The sequence below is a fragment of the Natator depressus genome, chromosome 1 (assembly GCF_965152275.1).
Source record: "Natator depressus isolate rNatDep1 chromosome 1, rNatDep2.hap1, whole genome shotgun sequence".
Lineage (NCBI taxonomy): Eukaryota > Metazoa > Chordata > Testudines > Cheloniidae > Natator > Natator depressus.
In genome coordinates, this window is record NC_134234.1 from 98,096,992 (window position 1) to 98,121,281 (window position 24,290).

Sequence of the window (24,290 nt, forward strand, 5' to 3'; positions counted from 1 at the left end):
CTCAGTTATACTTTTGGCCTTCACAACATCCCCTGGCAAGAGTTTCACAGGTTGACTGTGTGTTGTGTAAAGAAGTACATCCTTATTTTAGTTTTAAACTTGTCGTCTATTAACTTCATTGGGTAACCCTGATTCATGTGTTATGTGAAAGGGTAAATAAAATTTCCCTATTAACTTTCTCCCCACCATTCATGATTTTATAGACCTCTAGCATATGCTCCCTTAGTCATCTCTTTTCTAAGATGAACAAGCGTTTTTAATCTCTCCTCAGATGGAAGCTGTTCTGTACTCCTGACAGTTTTTGTTGCCTTTCTCTGAACCGTTTCCAATTCTAATATACCTTTTTTGAGATGGGACAACCTGCACTGCACACAGCTCCAAATCATTTATGAATATGTTGAACAGCACCGGTTCCAGTACAGATCCTTAGGGGACTTTACCATTTACCCTCTCTCCATTATGAACACCACCATTTATTCCTACACTGTTTCCTATCTTTTAACCAGATTCTGATCCATGAGATGACCTTCCCTCTTATTCGATGACTGTTTAATTTGCTTAAGAGTTTTTGGTGTGGGACCTTGTCAAAGGCTTTCTGAAAGTTCAAGTACATGATATCCACTCGATCACCCTTGTCCACATGTTTACTGACACCATGTTGACTCTTCCCCAGCATATCATGTTTCTCTGTGTGTCTGACAATTTTATCCTTTACTATAGTTTCAATCAATTTGCCTGGTACTGTAGTTAGGCTTACTGGCCCATAGTTGCCAGGAATGTCACTGGAGCCTCTTTTTTAAAACATCACCCATTCCCCTACCCACCTGCTGACAAGAGAAGGTAGGGAAGGAATGAGGGAGGCTGTTCAGACACAACTCCCCCCTACATCTCTGTGTTAGTGTATAACTGTGGCCATGATCAGGCCCAAACTGAATAGCCAATGATCATGCATCAAGTGACTACAGTACATCCCTCAGTATTATCCATATTGCATTTTCAATACTATTTAATATTACAGTAATGTAATATCAAATGACTACTGAATAAAGTTTATGAAAAACAATCCTGAAAGTAACAATACTAAATCCTAAGAGGCATTAAGCACCTGGAACTCCAATTGACTTAAATGGTAGTTAAAGATGCTCAGAACTTCTTTGGAGTTGGAATTGTATTTGCCACTGGTTTTCAGTTGGATAAAAAAAATTCTGAAAATAACTTCATTACATTAACTCTTTATTATTATATGCAGGATTATGCATCACCTGCATGTAAGATTGTTTTATGAAAAGCTATCTGTTTTTGTGTACTGATTTTTAATTGGATGCACGGTATAAATTCCAGTGATGAAAGGCAAATACAAAACCATTTAGTTCTTCAAGGTGTACATGAAGCAGGACCTGTGCAAGTGAAATACCAAACTTTTTTGGTTATAAATTAAACATGCCACTTTAAATTTGAACAAATATTTCAAATAAAATTGTTCTGATACTGTATTGTTCAGAGATATTTGATACATCATACTGTTATAGATTCAAAAGGCTAGACTGTTTTCACAGACAAATTTTAAAACAGAAGCCTATCAAATACCTCAAAATCCCTCCGTTTTTCATAAATGGGAATTATAAGTTTGTAGATGTCAGCAATCAGTTCATATCGTTCAGCCTTCCAGAGTCCATCTGCACATTGCTCTAACAATTCCATTAGCACATCCTAAAGTTACAAAAAAGTAAAATTTAGTTGTTTTGCACTGTTTTGTTGTGTCTACATTAAAAGAAAACACAAGGAAAATGGCAGTTTGCTGAAAAACAGATTCCCAAAACAAAAATATGTAAAGGCATTGTGTTTTAAGGCAGAGTATCGGTTTAGAAAAATCCAACACAGTAACAAAAAACACACAGTTTTGGATGCAAACATACACACTTTGCATTTACTTTATATAACATATTGTTTTTGAGAATATCATGAACTTCAAAGACAACTCAATGTGAGTACACCTAACAAAGGAACGTGCTTGCCTTATAAGGCTTTTGTTCTGGGAATGTTTATATGCAGTCAAGCAAATAAGTTTTATAATCACTTTTCAGAAGCCTTATTATAAAACAAACTTTCTGTTTCTGAGGTGCTTTTTTATGTTTGGTTTGTGAAAACCATTACTAATAAAAAGCCAACTGGATACAACACTTAAATTTTATCGTTTATATTTAGTTTCTACAAGAACTACCCAATTAATTACATTTTCAGTACAATTACCTGCATTACACTAATAGGTATTCATAAATGTGTACGTATTCATAAATGTGTACTTATTAATGCACATTCTGTGAACTTGAATCTGATATACCATGTCTGAGATGAAAAGGTAAATGACAAGACCAGGAAAGTTTAAGAAACTGAAAAATATGAGGAAGCAGAAATATGTTGGGCATAACATTTCTGGCTTTCTTTCTTTTTTTTTTTAAACTATCTTTCTTGTTGCAAGAAGATTAGTTAAGGCAAATAGTTTATGCACTTAATTATGGTACCATTTTGTACAAGGTAAGTTTTTCTGTTCTATGTACCACTATAACTCTTAATAGTCCAGCACAACATAGAATAGATATTTCATTCAAAAAAACCCACTATGGATTACTTGTCATTAGAGTGTTCATTTTCCATATATTTTTAATGGAATGTTATTACATTAAAAATCATAAGCAAACTTGAACTACAGTAACTCCTCACTTAACATTGTAGTTATGTTCCTGAAAAATGCGACTAAGTGAAACGATGCAAAGCGAATCCAATTTCCCCATAAGAATTAATGTAAATAAGGAGGGTTAGGTACCAGGGAAATTTTTTTTTTTGCCAGACAAAAGGCATTATATACATTTTAAACCATTTTAAACAAGCAATTTAATACAGGTATATGTTCTAAACAGAGGAGGTGCCCCTGCCTTACCCCACACAGGCACAGCCCACTGGCACTGGAGGAAAATGAGGCAGGCAAGGAGGCTGAAGGTGCTGTAGTCTAGGACAAGCACGTTGCGCAGCAGTGGCAGCTTCCCCTACTCTGCAAGGACCAGGGGCGGGTGGGGGGGGGGGGGCTCAACCCTCAGCTCGCCCACTTCCCCATTCCCCCATGCCCGCATCCTTGACCCACCTCTTCTCCCCCCCGCACATCCTCCCCCTTTACTTCGCATGCTGCGTCCTCGCTCCTCCCCGCTCCCTCCCCTGCCGCCTGAACGTGGCAAAACAGCTGATTGCCCAGGGCAGGAGGGAGGTGTGCCGAGTCCACGCTCCTCCCCCTCCCTCCTGCCCGGGGCAATCAGCTGGCTTGCCGCGTTCAGGAGTCAGGGGGAGCCTGCGCGCCAAGTCCTCGCTCTTCCCCCCTCCCTCCTTCCTCCAAAACACCGCAAGCCAGCTGATTGCAGCGGGCAGAAGGCGGGGGAAGGAGCTGATCCGTGGGGTCTGCCAGCGGGCTGGAGGCACTGTGGGTGTTTGGAGGGGGGGCACGTAGGAAGGCTGCCAGCTGTGGAGAAAGCAGGCAGCCAAACAACGTAAGAGTGGAGCATTGCACAACTTTAAACGAGCATGTTCCCTAACTGATCAGCAACATAACGAAACAACGTTAACCGGGATGACTTTAAGTGAGGAGTTACTGTATCAGACGAATTCTATCAACTGGAGTACTACACGCACATTTACAATAGTACAGTGAAGAGAAATTGGACAGAGTGTGGAGAAAAGCTAGAATGATAAAGGGTTTGCAGGAAATGGACTCTGAGGCTAGATTAAGGAAATGTATTGTGTGAAAAATATAGGCTGTAGTGACTTATGACGCGGGTATAAAAGTTAATTCAGGACTTCTAGAATGACAAAAGGGAAATTGTTCCCATAAATTTGCAATGACTGTATTAGAATTCCAAAGAGAAATAAGAAAAAAAATCAGTTTAAATATTACAATAATGAACCAAGTTTATTTCAGGATTGGAGGAATAGGATCGGGTGCTACTGAAAGGTGAACTGTCAGGCTGGAGGGAGGTTACCAGTGGAGTTCCTCAAGGATCGGTTTTGGGACCAATCTTATTTAATCTTTTTATTACTGACCTCGGCACAAAAAGTGGGAGTGTGCTAATAAAGTTTGCGGATCATACAAAGCTGGGAGATATTGCCAATTTAGAGAAGGACAGGGATATCCTACAGGAGGATCTGGATGACCTTGTAAACTGGAGTAATAGTAATAGGATGAAATTTAATAGTGAGAAGTGTAAGGTCATGCATTTAGGGATTAATAACAAGAATTTTAGTTATAAGCTAGGGACGCATCAATTAGAAGTAATGGAGGAGGAAAAGGACCTTGGGGTATTGGTTGATCATAGGATGACTATGAGCTGCCAGTGTGATATGTGAAAAAAGCTAACGCGGTCTTGGGATGCATCAGGAGAGGTATTTCCAGTAGGGATAAGGAGGTTTTAGTACCGTTATACAAGTCACTGGTGAGACCTCACCTTGAATACTGTGTGCAGTTCTGGTCTCCCATGTTTAAGAAGGATGAATTCAAACTGGAACAGGTACAGAGAAGGGCTATTAGGATGGTCCAAGGAATGGAAAACTTGTCTTATGAAAGGAGACTCAGGGAGCTTGGCTTGTTTAGCCTAACTAAAAGAAGGTTGAGGGGAGATATGATTGCTCTCTATAAATATATCAGAGGGATAAATACCGGAGAGGGAGAAGAATTATTTAAGCTCAGTACCAATGTGGACACAAGAACAAATGGATATAAACTGGCCACCAGGAAATTTAGACTAGAAATTAGACGAAGGTTTCTAATCATCAGAGGAGTGAAGTTTTGGAATAGCCTTCCAAGGGAAGCAGTGGGGGCAAAAGATCTATCTGGCTTTAAGATTAAACTCGTTAAGTTTATGGAGGAGATGGTATGATGGGATAATATGGTTTTGGTAATTAAATATTCATGGTAAATAGGCCCAATGGCCTGTGATAGGATATTAGATGGGGTGGGATCTGAGTTACCCAGGAAAGAATTTTCTGTAGTATCTGGCTGATTAATCTTGCCCACATGCTCAGGGTTTAGCTGATCACCATATTTGGGGTCGGGAAGGAATTTTCCTCCAGGGCAGATTGGAAGAGGCCCTGGAGGTTTTTTGCCTTCCTCTGCAGCATGGGGCACAGGTCACTTGCTGGAGGATTCTCTGCTCCTTGAAGTCTTTAAACTACGATTTGAGGACTTCAATAGCACAGATATAGGTGTGAGGTTGCAGGAGTGGTGGGTGAAATTCTGTGGCCTGCGTTGTGCAGGAGGTCAGACTAGATGATCATAATGGTCCCTTCTGACCTAAATATCTATGGATCTATGAATAAGTAAAATATTTTATGTGGCCATATTAGAAATTACATTTGTTTCATATGAATTAACAGAGTTACAGACACCAGCAGATTTAACCAAGTATACAAAATTGTTACATAAGTAAAATGTTAATATTAGCCTTGTATACAAGCTTTATTTGTTAGCACAAAATTATGGCCAATGTATTTTATTTCAGTAAGTGGTATTTACATGAACTATTTTTCATTCTAAGCAGTTTCAATAGTTGCGGTAAGATTTGGCAATCATTTAAAATTTTTCTTTCATTTGCTTTGTTTGGGTCACCATTTAATGTTTAGAAGTACTGTGTCTATAGTTTGCAAGCATTTCAATACATTAAAGAGAAACTAGTTTCATAATATGGTAACTTTGACTATATATTCTTTCTCTCATCCTGTTTTGCTTTTCCATTCCATTGGTCATCTGTAGACTACTAGACTAGTGGACTATAAAATTTAAAAAGGGAGAGATGAAATTTTAAAATGGTGAATGTATTCGCCTCTCCTCACCCAGTTCTGATGTATTTGTTATTCCAAATTAGGCTATATATATATATGTGTGTGTGTGTGTGTATATATATATATATATTTTTTAAAGAAATTATATATAGAATGCATTGTTGGGCCTGACGCAGGTCACTGTAGGGCATAAAATCATCTTTGCTCTCTTCTTCTCTCTAGCTGTGCCTTCTGTGCTCTGCCTTGTTGGAGGAAGAACACAGAATTACCTAAGGCATTTAACAGGGGCATGAACAGGACCATAATCTTTAATTTTCTATCTGTAGACATCAGTATACGTGATTGTGCAAGAGCTGATTTACAACTTTAGCACTTTAACTGTGTTGCTTGATGTAGCGTAGTCTTTCTTCCACCATGTACTGAGGTATGTAATGCCATATTCATGAAGTTCAAGTGCTGCATTTTTTTGTGGACAGCATGGTGGGGCTGCAGTGTTTATTACTCTTATAATGTGGCTTAAAGTACACTGTACAATGGTAACCACACTTTTTTATCTTCCACTTATTTTTATATGACTTGACACTATGAACTTGTGTATTACTATTTAACTACTTTAATTCTAGGAAATCAGAAGTACTTATCCCTTCAGTGCTTATGAAAAATTATACATTTGGGTTTTTTTGAAGGTTTTTCACATGGTTAATTCAGAGATTCTAAAAGCACATTTGCGGCTATAATGTAATATCAGTTACAGCTAATTGCTAGGTATGAATATACTATATTCACAAATACCTTTGTCCATTTTAATTGATAATAAATTTGTTTTGTTAAAGCGCAAATACATTCCAAAATTATACTGTATGCAGCTCAATTACAGTAGCATTGTTACCATATCTCCAGCTGTTTATTCTGCAGAGTCTCATCCTAAAACAGTTGAGCTGTTATTATTTATATTATCGTTGCACCTAGGAGTCCCAGTCCTGGACCAGAACCTTCTTGTGCCAAAAGCTGCACTGTGGCATGCATGCAGCTGCTCAAGTAGAATGACTCTCCTTAGAACATCCCTGAACTGACTGTCCATAAGGAAGTCAATTGCCTTACTGGACTGAATTCAATAGTGCCTGTATGAAGTATAACCAAGACATTTCTATCTTCTTAATAGAAAAGAGGGTGACCTGAAGGGAAAAAAAAATGGTTTCTAAAGACCACACTATAACTTGCTTAGATGGAGTCTTCAGTAGCTAGTCATCCAAGTAAAAGGAGAACAGCTTGTTAGTCAGCAGGCTAGTATTAAAGAGTATTAACATTATTTACAACTGATACTATGCTCAGCACTATACAAGAACAAAGATATAGGTGGTTCCTGCCCCAAAGATCTTAGAAGCTTAAAAGACTGACAAAAAGAAGTGATACATAAGAAAAGTCACATGATGGAATAACAGACATTCATTATTATTGATGAGTTCATTACTTGTGATCTAGCTGTGCTTTTGGTGATGGGGAAGGGGACACTGTTTTTGGATGCTCCAGAGGTGAAACAGAAACATTTGATTATTTCCCCTCCTTAAAATGAAATTGTAGGTTACACCGTTCAAGATATTTGTAAAAGCTTATTACCTGACTACTGCTACATTTATGCTAGACTGGTCTAATTTTTCCTCAATTAAGTATGTTAAGATGCTCCTCCCCATCGCTCCTTTACATGTACACTTAGGTACTTTATAACCCCCTCAGTTCTATCATTTTGTGATAATCTTGTGAACTATAGACCTTGTTAAAGGTTTATTTATTTATGTCCGAGAGATGAAACGGGCAAAACCACATTCAAATATGACTGATAAAGAATAGCCTTATGCCATAAGTTCAGTTATCTCTCAATGTTGCTTGTTTCCATGCTTCTTGTTTGTGCTTCCGAGATAAAAGAAAGTATTAGAGTTCATATTAATACATACATTAAAATCACTAAACCATAGAATTTACTGTTATCCTCAAATTCTAACTTCATTTTTACAATCATATTTGTTGGATTTCTATTGCTTGTCAGATGCTCAAAACTAAACAAGCATCGCTACTATACAGTATGTTATGTTTACCTGTGAAAAATATAACTATCAGAAACTGCTTACAGTACAAGAGCACTGATTTTTTTAAACATGCCACCACAAAGTCACACTAGGCAAAGAAACTCTGGTCTTAACCTGTAATTTTTCTTCTCTGAAACAGTATGTTTATCTTGAACATATGGGTGGATCTGCTCTCCAACATGGAACTTGAAGGCATTACTGATGACTTCCAGCGGGAGGCACTAGAACTCACCCACCAACTGCTCCTCAAAACAATTTACTTGACTAATTACAGGTGAGAACCTACCAATTTCACAGCTGTGAAAAACGTGTCACGGACTGTGAAATAAGCCCTTCCTTGTGAACTCTGATCTCCCCCTTGCTGCTGGACTGGGGAGGGACAGGACTTGTCCTTCCCTTGCATGGCAGCTCTAGGGGGTGGGGATGGGAGATCAGACCCACCTCTGAGTGCCTCCCACTTCTGCAGGAAGCTACAGTGCTGGGCAGCAGCCCTGAAAGTTCCTGCAGCTGGAGGAGGCTTATTGATGTGGGTCCGAACTCCCCCTGCTGCCAGAAAAACCGTTAAATTTCAGATGTAAACATCTGAAAAGGTGAAACTGACCAATTTAAAAATCCTCTGGCTGTGAAATTGATCAATATGGACTTTGAATTTGGTTGGGATAAGTAACACCATAAGGAGCTGGTTAAAAACAACCAATTCCCTTTGATAATACAAACCCCTCAGTGCTTTCATTTAACTGCATTATTTTCTTCTCAGAACCTTACTGTTTCAGAGAATGGAAAATTTTGGTACATGCTCATTTTCTTTCTGTGAAGATCTCCACTAGTTCTTCACGTCTGTGTTGTCTCTGTCTACAGTGGATCCAGAGGCAGCTGAAAATGTTGCTTAGAAAGCAGTCTGCTGTACCAAACTCATTCCTGCTGCCATCTGAATGAGTACTTCCAAAATGATATAATAAACTTCTTTAGATTAATTTCAGCATAAACCTTCCTTCTTTAAATCTTCAACTATGACTTCAATTCCTCCCTGTCTACATAAGGTTTCCAATATGCACTAAGATCAAAACAAACGTACTTTTATTTTTTTTCCATTTTGGGAAGGACTAGCAGAGATGTTAATCACAGAAAGGAAATTTTCAACAGACATTAAATTTTTCCATTCTATTTTGATAACACCTTCACTTGTCCATTGAGACTAGGAAGTTAGTGTTCAGATTCTTAAAGAGGGGAAAAAAGGCAAGAAGAGAGAAAATCCCCCTCTCTAATAATACATCCTGTGTAGATGCTGTAGAGATATGTTAGTAGAAGATTATAATTTAGAGATGCTCCCTCAAAAGGGACAATATTATGAACATAGGAATTTGGAGATTTTCCCTGGAGGCGGGGGTTGGGAACACTATGCAGCAGTTCACCAGAGATGCTCTCCAGTTTATTTTATTGAAGTTTTATTCCTTTCTCATTCACTGGTTTGTTATTTAATGAACCCCAAGATCGTTACAGATGCTTGCGCAAAAGAATGAAAAATCTAACTTTCAGTGTTTTACAAAGATAAACAGCAACATGTACCTTGCTGCTTTGTAGTTTTTTTTTCCCTGAAGAGAAGTTCTCTCTGCCCAAGATGCACCTAGAGATCTGCTATGTGCTCTGAAATGGAATGCTGGCTAGAGAATTAACATTTGTTTCCCCTGAGGCAGCACTGTACCGATATCCATCCAGAGAATATTTAGATTGACCTGGTATCTCCAGAGGTGAAATGAAAACATTCTGAATTTCTTGTAGAAAAGTTTGTTTTAAATGGATATTCCTAGTTGTGCTAAAGTGTTTGCACCTTATGCTTAGAATGCAGACAGAGGGAAGGCAGGATAATTTCCTGTGATGAGAAACATAAATTTATCTTTGTAAGGAATGACAAAGGGGCTTATATAATACAATCTCATTATTGTAAATTGTGCAGTAAAGTTCTTGCATTTAGAGATACGCACGCTCTGAAATCCTCCCTGGTGAGTCTTATGACAGAGACTCCAAGTGTAGAGACCACGGCGGTGCCGAGTGGGATGGTGAGTGGTGCTTTATCATCACAGGCTTGCCTCTAGATGGTGCCATGCCTTGAGGTGCCGGAGGTCTGTCCTGCCTGGCGGAGGACTGCTGTGCCATCATGGCAATCGGGTCCCTGGTCGCCTCAAATGTATCCGGGGTGGAAGGGAGCTCCAACTCCTTCATCTGACACTCTCTAGCAGAAGAGTCCAACTGTTCTGAATTCGAAAGACCACTCTGCGGGCCCACAGTCAATAGTGTCGTTTCCTGCAAGAGAGGTGCTGAGTGCCCCTGCACGGGACCCACACCACTAGCGCGGTCAGTCTCGGCTGCTCTCACCGTGGGCAAGTGCTGTCTATCAGTCTTCTTGTGCTGCTTATGTGGCACCAGTGAATGCGAGTGGTGCCATGTTACCGCCATGGGTTTTGGCACTGGGGAGTGACAGTGCCGAGGGTCTCTATGCATATTGTCCTTCCTCGGTGCCGTAACTTCTCTAACGGAGACTGGAGTGCTCCACACAAAGGTGTCGGTGCCACGTCCTGCTGGCCTGGGGCCAGCTCGGGACAGAGGGCTGCCTCCATGAGGAGCTGCTTGAGCCTGAAGTCCCTTTCCTTTTTCGTTCTCGGGCAGAACCCTTGGCAGATCTTGCAGCCATCCGTTTGATGTGCCTCCCCCAGACACTTTAGGCAGGCGTCATGGGGCTTGCCCCATGGCATGGGCTTGTGGAAGGTTCCACATGGTTTAAAGCCTTGGGATCGAGGCATGGCTGCGAACCCCAAGAGGGGAAGGAACTGGGGTGGGGGGAACCCCCAACTCCAACTACTAACTACTGTAACAAACACTAACTATTTAACTATTTACAGGCTGACAAAACAGAGATACTAAGGGAAACACTTGCCGAAGCAAGAGAGACACTCAGCTCCAATGACCATCACTGGCCGTAAGAAGGAACTCGAGGCGGCGGCGGGTCAGAAGGAACATATACACACCGCCATAAAGGTGAGTTGGCTCCAGAGGGTTCCACAGCTGACCGGACGGACACCACTAGGGGAAAAACCTTCTGACGACTGTACACGTGGTGCACAAACACCTATGTGGAATCGACATGAGCAAGCACTGGAAGAAGCACAGATACTTCCTTGAGTGGGATCTCTTAGCTCTGTGCCACCTGTTTAAACAGTTCTTGGAACTGCTTAAAATCATCATCAGCAGTGGGAGGTGGGGGCATTTTGGCTTCATCTGGTGACTATGAGGAATTATGTGCTTTTGATGTCGTGTCCTGCTCTGTGCCCTCCTCCCTCTTGTCCCATTTCATGTTGGACTTCAGAAGTATCTGGTATGGAGAATGGTGATGGTTATCTTATCCTACTTCTATGTGGGGTGGGAGGTTGGTTATAAGGTGCCCTGTAGGCTGCCCCTGAGTCCCAGTGTGACCATTGCATGGGGAAGGGCATGGCTGGGCATATCCATGGCTGTCCATACCAAGGCTGCATATCTTGTCCATATTGGGCCATTGATCGCACAGGTCCCAAAGATGATCTGGTTTCAATTGGTGAAGAGTGGTGTGAGGGGATGACACCCTCTTTGTGCTCATCGTCCTTGTTGCTAGAGAATGGTGGGGTGTTGGGTGAGGCTGATTGTTCAGGTGCTGTATGCTCCAGGGAGCCATCGGTGCCAAAGAGTGGAGAGACTGGTATGGAGGACACCAGGATGTCTCTATGGTTTAGTAAATAGTGTGGTGCTGGCAGTTTCGTGCCATTGCTAACAGTGCCAGTGTTTTTGATGGTACTGTGTGTGGTGCCGAGGCTTTGTAACTTGACTTGGTTGGTGCTGTTGGTGCCATCTTTGCCCTCTCTGCTGGTGCCGATGAAACTGTCGGCATGGGTAGTGGTTGCACAGCCACCTGTGACAGCTTTGGTGCCGTTTCTTTCACTGGTGTTGTTGGTGCTGCAGAGGAGGTGGTAGGTTTAGACATGCTTCTAGACTCCTTATCTTTACTATAGGACTCGACAGAGGTCCCGGTGCCTTGAAGGTGCATACCCTTGGAGTGGTTGGCACCGAAGACAGAAACCTGGCAGGAAACCGTTTCTTTTTTGTTGGCTCTCTCTGTGGTGAGGTTGTAGCTCTTTTCCTCAAGCTTTTTGAGGAATGAGCCTTGTCTTTCGCTGAGGTTGAGGTACCCAGGGATCGCCCTGGAGAAGGGGTCTGTTGTCCGGGGTCTGAGGCCAGGCAGAGAGATTTCTCCGTAAGTATGAACTTCAGGTGTAGGTCTTGATTCCACCTGGTTTTGGTCTTCAAGTTGCTACAGTGAGTGCACTTTTGGGGAATATGCAACTCACCAAGGCAGCGGATGCAGAGGGAATGTCTGTCTGAGAAGGGCATAGTGTTTCAGCACAAGCCACATCTTTTAAAACCTGGGGAACCAGGCATAGTTGAGTGCGGTTTTAAATAATATTTTTTTTTGTAAATAACTAACTAAGACTAATACTAACTATATACTGAAACGAACTATTTCTAACTATGTTTTCTAGATCTGACCCTGGCTGACGGGACCCCACTATGGAGCTCCACTTTTGGGTGAGCACGGTTGAGGTTGGGGCACGGGCGCTCTAGATGAGGCGCCAATGACACCACAAGATAGCCACTGTGCATGCATAATCCAGATGGACACTGATGCTGAAATTCTCTGCTCTACGCTGCAGGTATGCACCGACTCCTGAAGTGGAGCACCCCCAGGGACATCACTCGGAGAAGAATATATATATATTGAGAGAGAGACTCAGACCTGAAGGATATAAGAGAGTAGTAGAAGGCAGGTATATCAGTCTCAGAAGGAGCAGGTCCCTATTCCCTGGATAGCCAAACAAAGGCTACTCCAGGCCAATCAAGACACCTGACGCCAATTAACCAGTTAAGGTTGTTAGGCTAATGCCAGCACCTGACCCCAATTAACTGGCAAAGGGTCAGTTAAGGCCATTAGGCTAATGGAGACAGCTGGAACCAATCAAGGTCTCACTCATACTGCTCAAAAGCTCTCCTTTCCAGTTCCCTTGAGAGCGCCCAGGTGAAAGGAACTGCAGGAGAGGAAGCACTGCTGTATCCTGAGGTAAGGGTGAATCTAGGAAAAGGGGACCACGGGGAAGTGGCCCAGGGACTCAAAGCAGCTTCAGTGGTGAAGGGAAATCAGCCAACAGCTGCTACCATTAGGGTCCTTGGGCTGGAACCCAGAGTAGAGGGTGGGCCTGGGTCCCCCACCCCCCGCGCACCCATGCTCTACAGAGATCCCCTTGAGAGGGGAAGCAGGCCTCGGTCCAGTCAGGAGGCCGAACTGTGCCTACTGAGCGCTATGGAGCAACAAAGACTGTGGGATATTTCCCGTTCCCATTTCTGGCCTGTGATGAAAGTAACTCAATAGGCTGTGACTCTTGCCGCTACATTGTGAAAAGAAGATCACATTGGGGCCTTAGTGAGTTTCTGAGGCCACTGAATCTGCCCGGAAGTGTGGGACCCACCAATACACACACACACACACACACATATATATATACATAAAAATAATAATTCTCCGTGGGTATTCCTTCCATGTAGTGGAGTGTGAATTGCTCACAGTGACTAACATGATATCCTTCTGATTCTCCAGGGAGATTTGGTGGTACATTTCATTTTCCCTGCACTGCACATTGACCATATTACACTGTAGATCTGTTAAAAAAGTCTACACAATTGACTTATTTTAAAAAAAAAAACAGATTCGATTTTTTTTGGAAAATTTCCATAAGTAGACCTGTAATGGGGGAAAAAGTCCAAGCAGTTTCCGATTGTTACAATTAAACATCTAGGACATTATAAATGGTGGTCAGTTTTGAAATATTCCTTGAACACATACTAGTCATTTTCTCTTACACTAATGGTTCTCAACCTTTTTGGGCTGAGGACCCATTTGTAAATCTTGATGGCCTGTCGCAAACCAGTAAATAACTTTAGTGCAAAAAAATCTGGCTTACTAAATATTTCTTAACCACGATACCTAATAAACACATTAACATAATAAGTACTATATAAGTACATCATGTGTACAATAGTGGCAGATCCTGTGGCTCCTGTTCCATGGGGCTGGCTGGACTCGTTCCCTGCTCTGGGTGTTGCAGCCTCTGGGCCATTCAGGTTTTGGGAGAGGCCTTGTCAAATCTGGGTAAGCAGCACTGCAATCTGGCACCTGGGGTCACAGTGCCACTCACAAAAGTTTGGCCCAGCCATCCCCCTGTCATCATGCCGGAGGGGTGACTAGGCCAATCCTGAGCAGTGCTGTGATCCTGTGCACCAGGTCACAATGACTGGAGTGGGGCGCTGAGCCCAGCCAGCCCTGCAGGACTGGAGTTGCAGGAGCTGCTACTGTGGGGTGAGCGTGGGAAGGCAAATAAGCCCTTGTGGAATGTGCTGGGGCTGGAAGGTTGGCCAACTTGTAGCAGGTGCAGGAGGTGATCCACAATGAGATCCTCTGCGATGAAACCGGAAGACCTTTTATATGGTTTGCCACCGCCACGAACAGCTGGTTCGATTTTTGGAACAACTTTGTGTGCTCTATGTAAAAGGTGAGCGCCCGTCGAACGTCCAGTGAGTCGAGTCTTTGCTCCCGGCTGCTCGCATGAGGTTTAGGGTAAAAACAGGCAGGAAAATATTCTGGTTGGAGTGAAACTGGGACACAACCTTCGGAAGGAAAGCAGGGTGAAGTCTAAACTGTACCTTGTCCTTAAAGAAAACCATGTAGGGAGGGTGTCATAGTTCCTTCCCCACTCTGAACTCTAGGGTACAGATGTGGGGACCCGCATGAAAGACCCTCTAAGTTTATTCTTACCAACTTAGGTTAAAAGCTGCCACCACCAAAGTGTTACACAAAGAACAGGGGAAGTGCCCACTTGGAAATGTCTCCCCCCCAAAATATCCCCCCAAGCACTACACCCCCTTTCCTGGGGAAGGCTTGATAAAAATCCTCACCAATTTGCATAGGTGAACACAGATCCAAACCCTTGGATCTTAAGAACAATGAAAAAAACAATCAGGTTCATAAAAGAAGAATTTTAATTAAAAAAAAAGTAAAAGAATCACCTCTGTATAATCAGGATGGTAAATACCTTACAGGGTAATCAGATTCAAAACAGAGAATCCCTCTAGGCAAAACCTTAAGTTACAAAAAGACACAAAAACAGGAATATACATTCCATTCAGCACAACTTAGTTTATCCGCCATTTAAACAAAACAGAATCTAATGCATATCTAACTAGATTGCTTACTAACTCTTTACAGGAGTTCTGACCTGCATTCCTGCTCTGGTCCCGGCAAAAGCATCACACAGACAGAGAGGCCTTAGTTTCCCCCTCCCCAGATTTGAAAGTAACTTGTCTCCTCATTGGTCATTTTGGTCAGGTGTCAGCGAGGTTATCCTAGCTTCTTAACCCTTTACAGATGAAAGGGTTTTGTCTCTGGCCAGGAGGGATTTTATAGTTCTGTACACAGAAAGGTGATTACCCCTCCCTTTATATTTATGACAGAGGGTCAGAGGTGAGGACCTTAAGTTCTGAAACACTCCTTGCCGAAGTAATGGAGACTAGAAAGGCAACCTTCCATGAGGCCCCATCAGTTTGGAGAGAAACAGGTTGAGATACCACGCAGGGATCGGCTGCCGAATCTGTGGGTACAGATGCTCCAGACGTTTGAAGAAGTGGCCAACCCTGGGGCTGGCGAAAACGGAGTGCCCGATCACTCCTGGGTGCAATGCAGAGATATCTGCCAAGTGCACCTTGATGAAAGAAGCTGCCAGACCTTGCTGCTTAAGGTGTAACAGGTACTCCAAGATGAGAGGAATAGAGGCCTGCAATGACGGAGTACGGCCCTGGGAGCACCAGACTGCAAACCTTTTCCACTTGGCCAGATAGTGGACCAAGTTGAGGGCTTCCTACCAAGCAGGACCTCCCTAACCGACTGCGAGCACATGAGCTCCGTGGGGTTTAACCATGAAGCTTCCAGGCTGAGAGGCGAAGAGACTGAAGGTCTGGGTGACGAAGGCGACCGTGGTCCTAGGTGATCAGGTCCGGAAGTAGGGGCAACGCGATAGGGGTGCCCACTGAAAGTTCCAGGAGCGTGATGTACCAGTGCTGGTGGTGCCATGCCGGTGCCACCATTATGACCATCACCTTGTCCCTCTGGATTTTAAGCAGGACCTTGTGCACAAGCAGAAATGGCGGGAACACGTACAGTAGATGATCTGACCGGGGAGGAGAAATGCGTTCGCAACGGAGCCTTGGCAGTGGTTCTGAAAGGAGAAGAACCACAGGCACTTCCTGTTGCCCTGAGTGGCGAAGAGGTCAATGTGGGGAGTTCCCCACCTCTGGAAAACAGTGCCAGCTCCCGAATTTTCGGTTCCAGGAGCTCCCCCACAGGATGCCCCCTAGTGGTGGTTTCCAGGGCACAAGCCCTCGATGCAGGGGTTGGTCCCTGTCCTGCTTCGGAACTGGGGAGTGAGACCAGTGCCTTGCAGTCTCCACTGGCTTCGGTGCCAGGGAGCACCAGTGCTGAGGGTCTCTGTGCCCAGAGTCTTTCCTCAGCACCACTTCTCTTATGGAGGCCGGAGTGCTCTGCACAGAGGCGAAAGTCCCACTCCTTTTTAACTCTGGGGTGAAATTCTCTGCAAATCTTGCACCAGTCAGTCTGGTGCACCTCCCCCAGACACTTGATGCAAGAGTCGTGGGGGTCGCCCATTGGCATGGGCTTGTGGCAGGACTTGAATCCTTGGGATCGAGGCATGCCCCGAGTCCCAAGGGGAAGCAGGAAATTTGAGTGGGAAAGACCCCCCCCGCCCCACGCCTACTAACTAACTAGCTACCTAACTATAGCTAAACTATCAAAACTGTGAGAGACTCTAAACTATATAGAATGAGCATGGAAGAACTAGGGGAACACTTGCCAAAGCAAGCCACCACAGTTCCAATGAGTGTCATGGGTGGTAAAAAGGAACTGAGGAGGCACTGGGTCAGCAGGGTCATATATTGAGCACCACAGAGGTGCCACTCCAGGGGGCTCCACAGCCGACCCAATGGGTGCTGCTACGAAAAAACTTTCCAACAACTGTGCACGTGGCATGCGCACACCTAACTGGAATCCACATGAGCAATCACTTGAAGAAGTTTTGATACTTCTGGGTTCCTAAAGTCAGAAGATCTTGAGAGTGTAGGCTTTGTAATCCTCCAAAGATGGCCTTAATAAGCACTGCTCAAATGGGACAAAGTGGTTATACTCCTACTTTATCAATCTTTTTTGAATTGGCAGAAGTGAAAATATACAGATAGTAAATCAATCTATACCTTCACCCCAATTCAAACACATGGTATAAGTTAAATAACGTAATCAGATTACTGGTAGACATTACATAAATCTAAATCTACATCTTTGTTGGTGAAGTGGTCAAAATCTTTACTATGGTTAGCTCTGGATGGTATATAAAACAATCATCTTGTAGTTTGTCAGTTAGCATATTTTTTTTACCCCATGTAACAGTCTTTTGTACTTGTTTTTATGTTCTTAGTTACTCTCTTTAGGTTACCTTTTTTTTTTCTTTGAGGATTTTGAACTACTGAAATGCTGCTGCTATTTTTCCAGAAATGTATACCCAGTTATTTAAAGGCTGATCAGCTCAGTTAATCCATTTTATAATTAACTCCAAGAGTGAAATAGACAAATTTGAAAAATCATAAGATTAACACTGTAAAGCAACAATTGTTTACGAGAGTTGATTTTAATAAATATGAATTTTGCTTACTCACTTCATTGAAGTGAACATCTTGCATCCCAACATCCTCCATCATTGAAGCCTCTTCATCTATATTTGGTGTGATTATTCTGAAAGTGGTACAGCCTTGCTTAAACATTCCTATTATTGAAAAAGAAAAATATAAACATTAAATTCATTGCTATCCATATATTTTTGTCCTTTCATTAGGATTATGTTAAGTCATGGTGCACCAGTTTTGACAGGACAGAAAATCCATGCTAATGTATCTGAATGCACCAAAATGACAAAGAAAAATTTGCAATGTGCTCAATGAATTATTTAAACCAACACATATCTTTAATATTTACTTTGGACATTGGAAGTAGTAAAAATTTCAGCAATATTTCTATTCTCTTTCCTCCAAAAAACCAAGGTGGCCAGGGCCAATGTATTAACAGATAATATTCATTTATGACTGAAGATGGAAAAGGATTTATTGTTCTCTTGTAGCACTTCATTTCTCTGTAATCTAGGAAACTTTCTGTGCTAAAACAAAAAGTGAAAAACGTCATTAAACTTTATGCAGTCAGAAATTACACAAACATAAGGTTTTCAAAAAAATTGTTTCAAGAGGTAAGTTGGTAGCATTGTGTACTTCTGCTGCAGAAAGCTAATGAGCACAATAAATCGCTTTTATGGACACCCAGCCAGCCAGTAGCTATAAAATACCTCGTAGTAGCTCTTCTCTAATTGCTCTACCTGTAAAAGGTTAAAAAATCTCACTGCTATGCAAAGATAAAAGGAAGTGAGTGGGCACCTGGCCAAAAGAGCCAATGGGAAGGCTAGAACTTTTAAAAATTGAAACAAGACTCCTCTCTTGTTGATCTGTTGTTGTTCTTGGGGAGAGGAAGACAGGGAGCCGTTATGCTGTGAGAGGCTTGGGACAGGTATGAAAAATCATCAGTATCATACCTAGCAACTACTCATCTAAAACCCCAGATATGTAAGTAGATCAGGAAATGTCTAGGAAGACACGATTAGGTTTATCCCTTTTCTTTCTTTATGGCTTGTGGGTTCCTCTGTGCTAACCCCAGGTACTTTTGTTTGGCTTGTAACCTTTAAGCTGGACCGAAAGAGAGCTATTCTTGATGCTTAATCCTTGTAGGTTTGTTGTTTTTTTTTAAAATCTAGCAAAAGCCTAAGTTCCCAAATGTATTTTCTTCTTTTTTTTATTAATAAAATTTACCTTTTTTAAGAACAGAACTGGATTTTTATGTCTTAAGAGGTTTTTGCACATGTTGTTTAATTAGCTGTTGGCAACAGCTGATTTCCCTTTTTTTCCCCCCTCCTTCTTTCTCAGCTCTTCCCCGGAGGATGTATGAGAAAGGGCTTGAGGGTACCCTACAGGAAGGAATTCCCAAGTGCATCTTTCTGGATTCTCAAAGGGGTTTTGCACTTGGGTGGTGGCAACATTTACCAATCCAAGGTCAGAGAAAAGCTGTAACCTTGGGAGTTCAATACAAGCCAGGAGTGGCCAGTATTAATTTTTAGAGTCCTTGCGGGCCCCCAGCTTCTGCACTCTAAGTGTCAGAGTGGGGAATCAGCCTTGACAAGCTCTGATCAAGATGTCATTCAGGAAGGGATAGAAGTGGATACCGTGCAATCTGAGTCTCGCTATGATTACCTCCAGCATCTTTATAAAGACTCTGAAGACCAAGGACAGGCCAAATGGGAGCATCTGATACTGATGTTTCCTGCTGTAAGCAAATCTTAGAAATCTGTGGTAGCACAGTTTGAGAGGAATACGGAGGTATTCACCAGATCCACTGAAATAAGAAAATCCCCGTGGAACAAGGATGACACTACAGAGGCCAGGGACTATCAATCCAACACTTCGATTTTTTCATCCATTTGTTGAGCCTTTTGAGGCTAAGAATGGCTTAAATTCACCTCATGCACTTCAGAACAATGAAGAAGATGGAGAAGAACCTTGAGAATTTTTCTTCTGAGGAATACCCTCTAATAGTCTCATATCTAAAAGATGAGATATCTTGTTCTGGATCAGATTACACTTTGCAGGGTTGTTAGAGATAGGAAGCTGGATGAAGAACAGATAGGGTAGAGCCTGTCACTTGAGGGAGTATCTCTGATTCACTGTGTCCTTGACCCACTTGCCTGTGGTTGATGTAACCCATTCCTCCAGGAAACAGGAAATTCTGCCCCCCGTTTTTTCATAGGAATGTTACAAATGTATCAGGACACCACTGGCTGGGAACTTTGGAGTCTTTCCAGTTATAAATGGTCTTTCCCTTTAGATGGAAAGCAGGAAAAAACTTGAGTGAGCAAAAACCTTTTTCCTTCAGACAGCTGCTGGTACACAATCTCTAGACAAGTCTTTGAGCACTGCTAAAATTAAGTGGCTCACATAATAAATCTTCAAGGAAGTGTCCCAAAAAACCTAAGGGAGATATACTTGCATTTATTTTGGCCTCTTTTGTTTGGTGAATAAGAATGCTTACTGTTCTTTGCATGTTTAGAAAAGGACTAACTTCAGCAGTTAGGCTGAATGGGAATGGGAGTTGAGGCAGTAGCCATGGAGACTACTTTTCTGAAAGCTTTGCTTAGATAGTTTACTAGCTTAAAACGCAATTTCTGCCCTTAAATACAGAGATGCAACTTTGACTTACTTGGGAGGCACCTAATAGCAGATTTTTCCCCCCTAGTGAGCAATAACCCACCCAACCTGTCTCTCAGACAAATCAATGTTTTTTGTTAATCTCAAACTATAACGGATATAAAAAAATTATTGAAGTAATCATGGAGAAGTTTAAATTCATACCTTTGCGTGTCAGATATTCTGCCACCAGTGCTGCTACATGGACATAGCACATTGCTGCCTAAAGCATAACAGAAATAGTAAAAAAAGTTATAAATGGTAATTATAATGGAACTTCTAACACAAATAACTTACATATACAGAAAACACACACATTTTTAAAAGCTCAAGGAGGTCCAAGTTTTAAAAGCAAGGCAGAAGATACAAGTCCTAATCCTGCAATTATTAACACGCACAACTCCTATCTACGTGAACAGAAATCTGAATTTGCCATAACTAAGACTGGATACCTAGTCTTGGATTTAAATACATTTAACAGAAGAAGCAAGTCTCAACAAGAACTTAATTTAACAATCAAGAAGCGGAACAGGAATGAGAAATTTCTTTTCTGCTAATAGAATCTCCCAGAATTATAAGATGTATGGGATGTTCCCCTTTTCTCAACAGTTCTACAGGTGGTTTAATGTAACACAGCCTATGTACTGGTCACACCCCCTTCACTGGTTTGCCCCCAGATGATTCATTCCAAAGCTGTGTCAAAAAGCTTTCAGAATATGATTAGAATTAATAACTTCAACGCTAACCGGATACGAAACTTCCCATTCTGCAGCCCAGCATCTCCCACAGTTCTGAGATGGATGGAAAGAAAGGAGCAGTAAAAATAGAGAGAGATAAAGAAAGACAGATAGGAAAAGACTCCCCATGAAATTAAATATCAAAATGACAAGGTATTTCTTTCTGAATCACCTCATGAAGCACTTTACAGCCAAAGGAGTACTCTATAAAAGACTATAGACTTTCTGTCCTTTGTAGTGTCTATAAAGGTAGGAGATGACCAAATTGCTGCCCTACGGATTTCTCCAGTGGAAGCACAAGTTCCCTTTCTGTCCACAATCTTGCCATAGACCCATGGAGTGTGTCTTGATTCCATCATCAGGAGCAGGTTCACCTGATGCCTTAGGTTTCCCCAATACTAATTTCTCCCTACTGTTAGTCACACCTTCTTGTCAACTGTCTGTAATGGGCCACTCTCTTACCACTTCAAAAGTTATTTCTCCTCCCTTGGTATTTTGATGTTAATTGATTTAATCTCGTTAGACTGCCCTAACACTTGGTAAAGCAACCCGCATCCTTTCATATATTTATACCTGATCCTGTATCTTTTACTTCATACATCTGATGAAGTGGATTCTAGTCCACGAAAGCTTATGCCCAAATAAATTTGTTAGTCTCTAAGGTGCCACAAGGACTCCTCATTTTTATATGACTCTATGATGCTTAAATTGATCCATCCAGCCAAAAATAATTTGGATGTCCCAAGTCCTTGGTACTTTGGGTGAAAGGAGACAAACAAGGAGCCTGACCTTCTTGTTAAACGTGCCAGATGTATATCTTTAGGCTTTGTCAAGGATCCTTCCCCACTCTGAACTCTAGGGTACAGATGTGGGGACCTGCATGAAAGACCCCCCTAAGCTTATTCTTACCAGATTAGGTTAAAAACTTCCCCAAGGTACAAACTTTGCCTTGTCCTTGAACCGTACGCTGCCACCACCAAGCGTGTTAAACAAAGAACAGGGAAAGAGACCACTTGGAGACATCTTCCCCTCAAAATATCCCCCCAAGCCCTACACCCCCTTTCCTGGGGAAGGCTTGATAAAAATCCTCACCAATTTGCATAGGTGAACACAGACCCAAACCCTTGGATCTTAAGCACAATGAAAAAGCAATCAGGTTCTTAAAAGAAGAATTTTAATTAAAGAAAAAGTAAAAGAATCACCTCTGTAAAATCAGGATGGTAAATACCTTACAGGGTAATCAGATTCAAAACAGAGAATCCCTCTAGGCAAAACCTTAAGTTACAAAACGACACAAAAATAGGAATATACATTTCATCCAGCACAGCTTATTTTACCAGCCATTAAACAAAAGGAAATCTAACACATTTCTAGCTAGATTACGTACTAACTAACAGAAGTTGTAAGGCTGTATTCCTGGTCTGTTCCCGGCAAAAGCGTCACACAGACAGATCAAACCCTTTATTCCCCCGCCTCCAGATTTGAAAGAATTTTGTCCCCTCATTGGCCATTTTGGGTCAGGTGCCAGCAGGGATACCTTAGCTTCTTAACCCTTTACAGGTGAAAGGGTTTTGCCTCTGGCCAGGAGGGGTTTTATAGCACTGTATACAGAAAGGTGGTTACCCTTCCCTTTGTATTTATGACAGGCTGTGTAACAAATTATGCCATAGCTTTTCTGTACGATGCTGTGGCTTTGGATAGACCTGTGAGGCATTGAAAAAGAAGCTTACTGTTGGTAAGAGATTCTGGAATCCTAATACCACCCGTCATCTAATACACAATGTGGTTCCTGCATGAATAAAGCTGCAATCTCAGAGGCTTGTTTTGCAGACATGATAGTGCCCAGAAAGTAGGTTTTAATGGAAAGATGCGACTGATGTCAGGTGTTCAACGAGTTGGGCAGTCAGGGCTTTTAGCACAATGTGAGGTTCCATTTAGGAAAGAACAGTCTGAACTGTGGGTCTTGCCAGTCTGATTGCTCTTGAGAACTTGAGATTTGAAGATCATCTGCTGAAGAATTCAAGGACCCAGTTTTCAAGACACTACTTATGGCTGACACTTGCACACTACGAACTAGACTGAAGATCCTCATCCACACCAGCCTGCAGAAAATCCAGAATAGCAGGAATTCTGAGGTCCTCAGGGTTAATGTTGTTTTGACGTTATCTGGAAGCGTGCCTCTGGGAGGAAGGCTCTGGCCCGGATGGAATTGAGCACCATACCAATAAACTCTATCCTCTGAATGGGGATGAATGTTGACTTCTGCTTGTTTATATCAGCAGGCCCAGTGCTGTGAAGGTAGCTTGGACCAGACTGATGCTGGCTCTCACCTGGGCCTTGGATCGGCACTTGACCAACCAGTTGTCGAGGTTAGGATAGAATTGCACCATTTGCTTTCCGCCATGCATTTCATGAATACCTGAGGGGCTGCCGAAAGGTAATGGGTCTGGTTCACGACAAACCTGAGAAATCTTCTGTGGCCCAAAATATGGAGATGTGAAAATAGGTGTCTTAAATTGAGGGTGGTGCACCAATCACCTGGATCCAGGAAGGGAATAATAGAGGCTAGGAAGACCATGCGGGACTTCAGTTTCTTGAGATAAGTGTAAGGAAACGCAGGTCTAGGATGGGTCTGAGACCCCCTTTGGCCTTCGGGATTAGGAAATAATGGGAGTAGAACCCTTTTCCTCTCGCTCTGAGCTATCTCCTGCACGGCCCCTATCTGGAAGAGGGCTTGCACCTCCTGGGCTAAAACCTGTGAGAAGGGTCCCTGAAGAGGGATGGGGAAGGGAGGGATGGAAATAAACTGGAGAGCGTAATCTTCCTCCACCATAGTTAGCGTCCAGCTGTCCGAGGTGATGAGGGACCATACCAGGCTGAAGCCGGAAAACAAAAGTGAAAACAGAAAGTGGGGCAGGATCTGGTACAAGAACTGGTATAACTCCCTTGGGCACCTCCTCAAAAGTTCTGTTTGGAGCCTCCCGAGTATCTGTGAGGGCCCGGTAGTGAGGCTGAAGCAGGTAGGGGCAGTTGTCTGCATTTATAACCCCTGTTTTGCTTCTTAAACAGCTCCTGATGTGAGAAGCAAACTGGTTGTTGAGGCCTGAAGTGTTTCCTCAAAGATGCCAGAGCACAGAGACCAGGGATTTGAGAATAGCTCTAGAATCCTTCAGGC

At 42.5% G+C, this 24,290-nt stretch overlaps 1 protein-coding gene across 14 annotated transcripts in view; it reads right to left on the reverse strand.

Annotated features, from left to right (window-relative positions):
- DOCK9 (dedicator of cytokinesis 9) overlaps positions 1-24,290 on the reverse strand; it is a 328,156-nt gene that overhangs the window by 20,503 nt on the left and 283,363 nt on the right. For all 14 annotated transcript variants that reach the window (XM_074962965.1, XM_074962958.1, XM_074962984.1 and 11 more), the window contains 3 exons: positions 20,544-20,601; positions 17,757-17,863; positions 1,588-1,710 (listed from right to left, as the gene is read on the reverse strand). In XM_074962965.1, the coding sequence (XP_074819066.1) occupies positions 1,588-1,710; positions 17,757-17,863; positions 20,544-20,601 (288 nt within the window). The remainder of the gene's footprint in view (positions 1-1,587; positions 1,711-17,756; positions 17,864-20,543; positions 20,602-24,290) is intronic.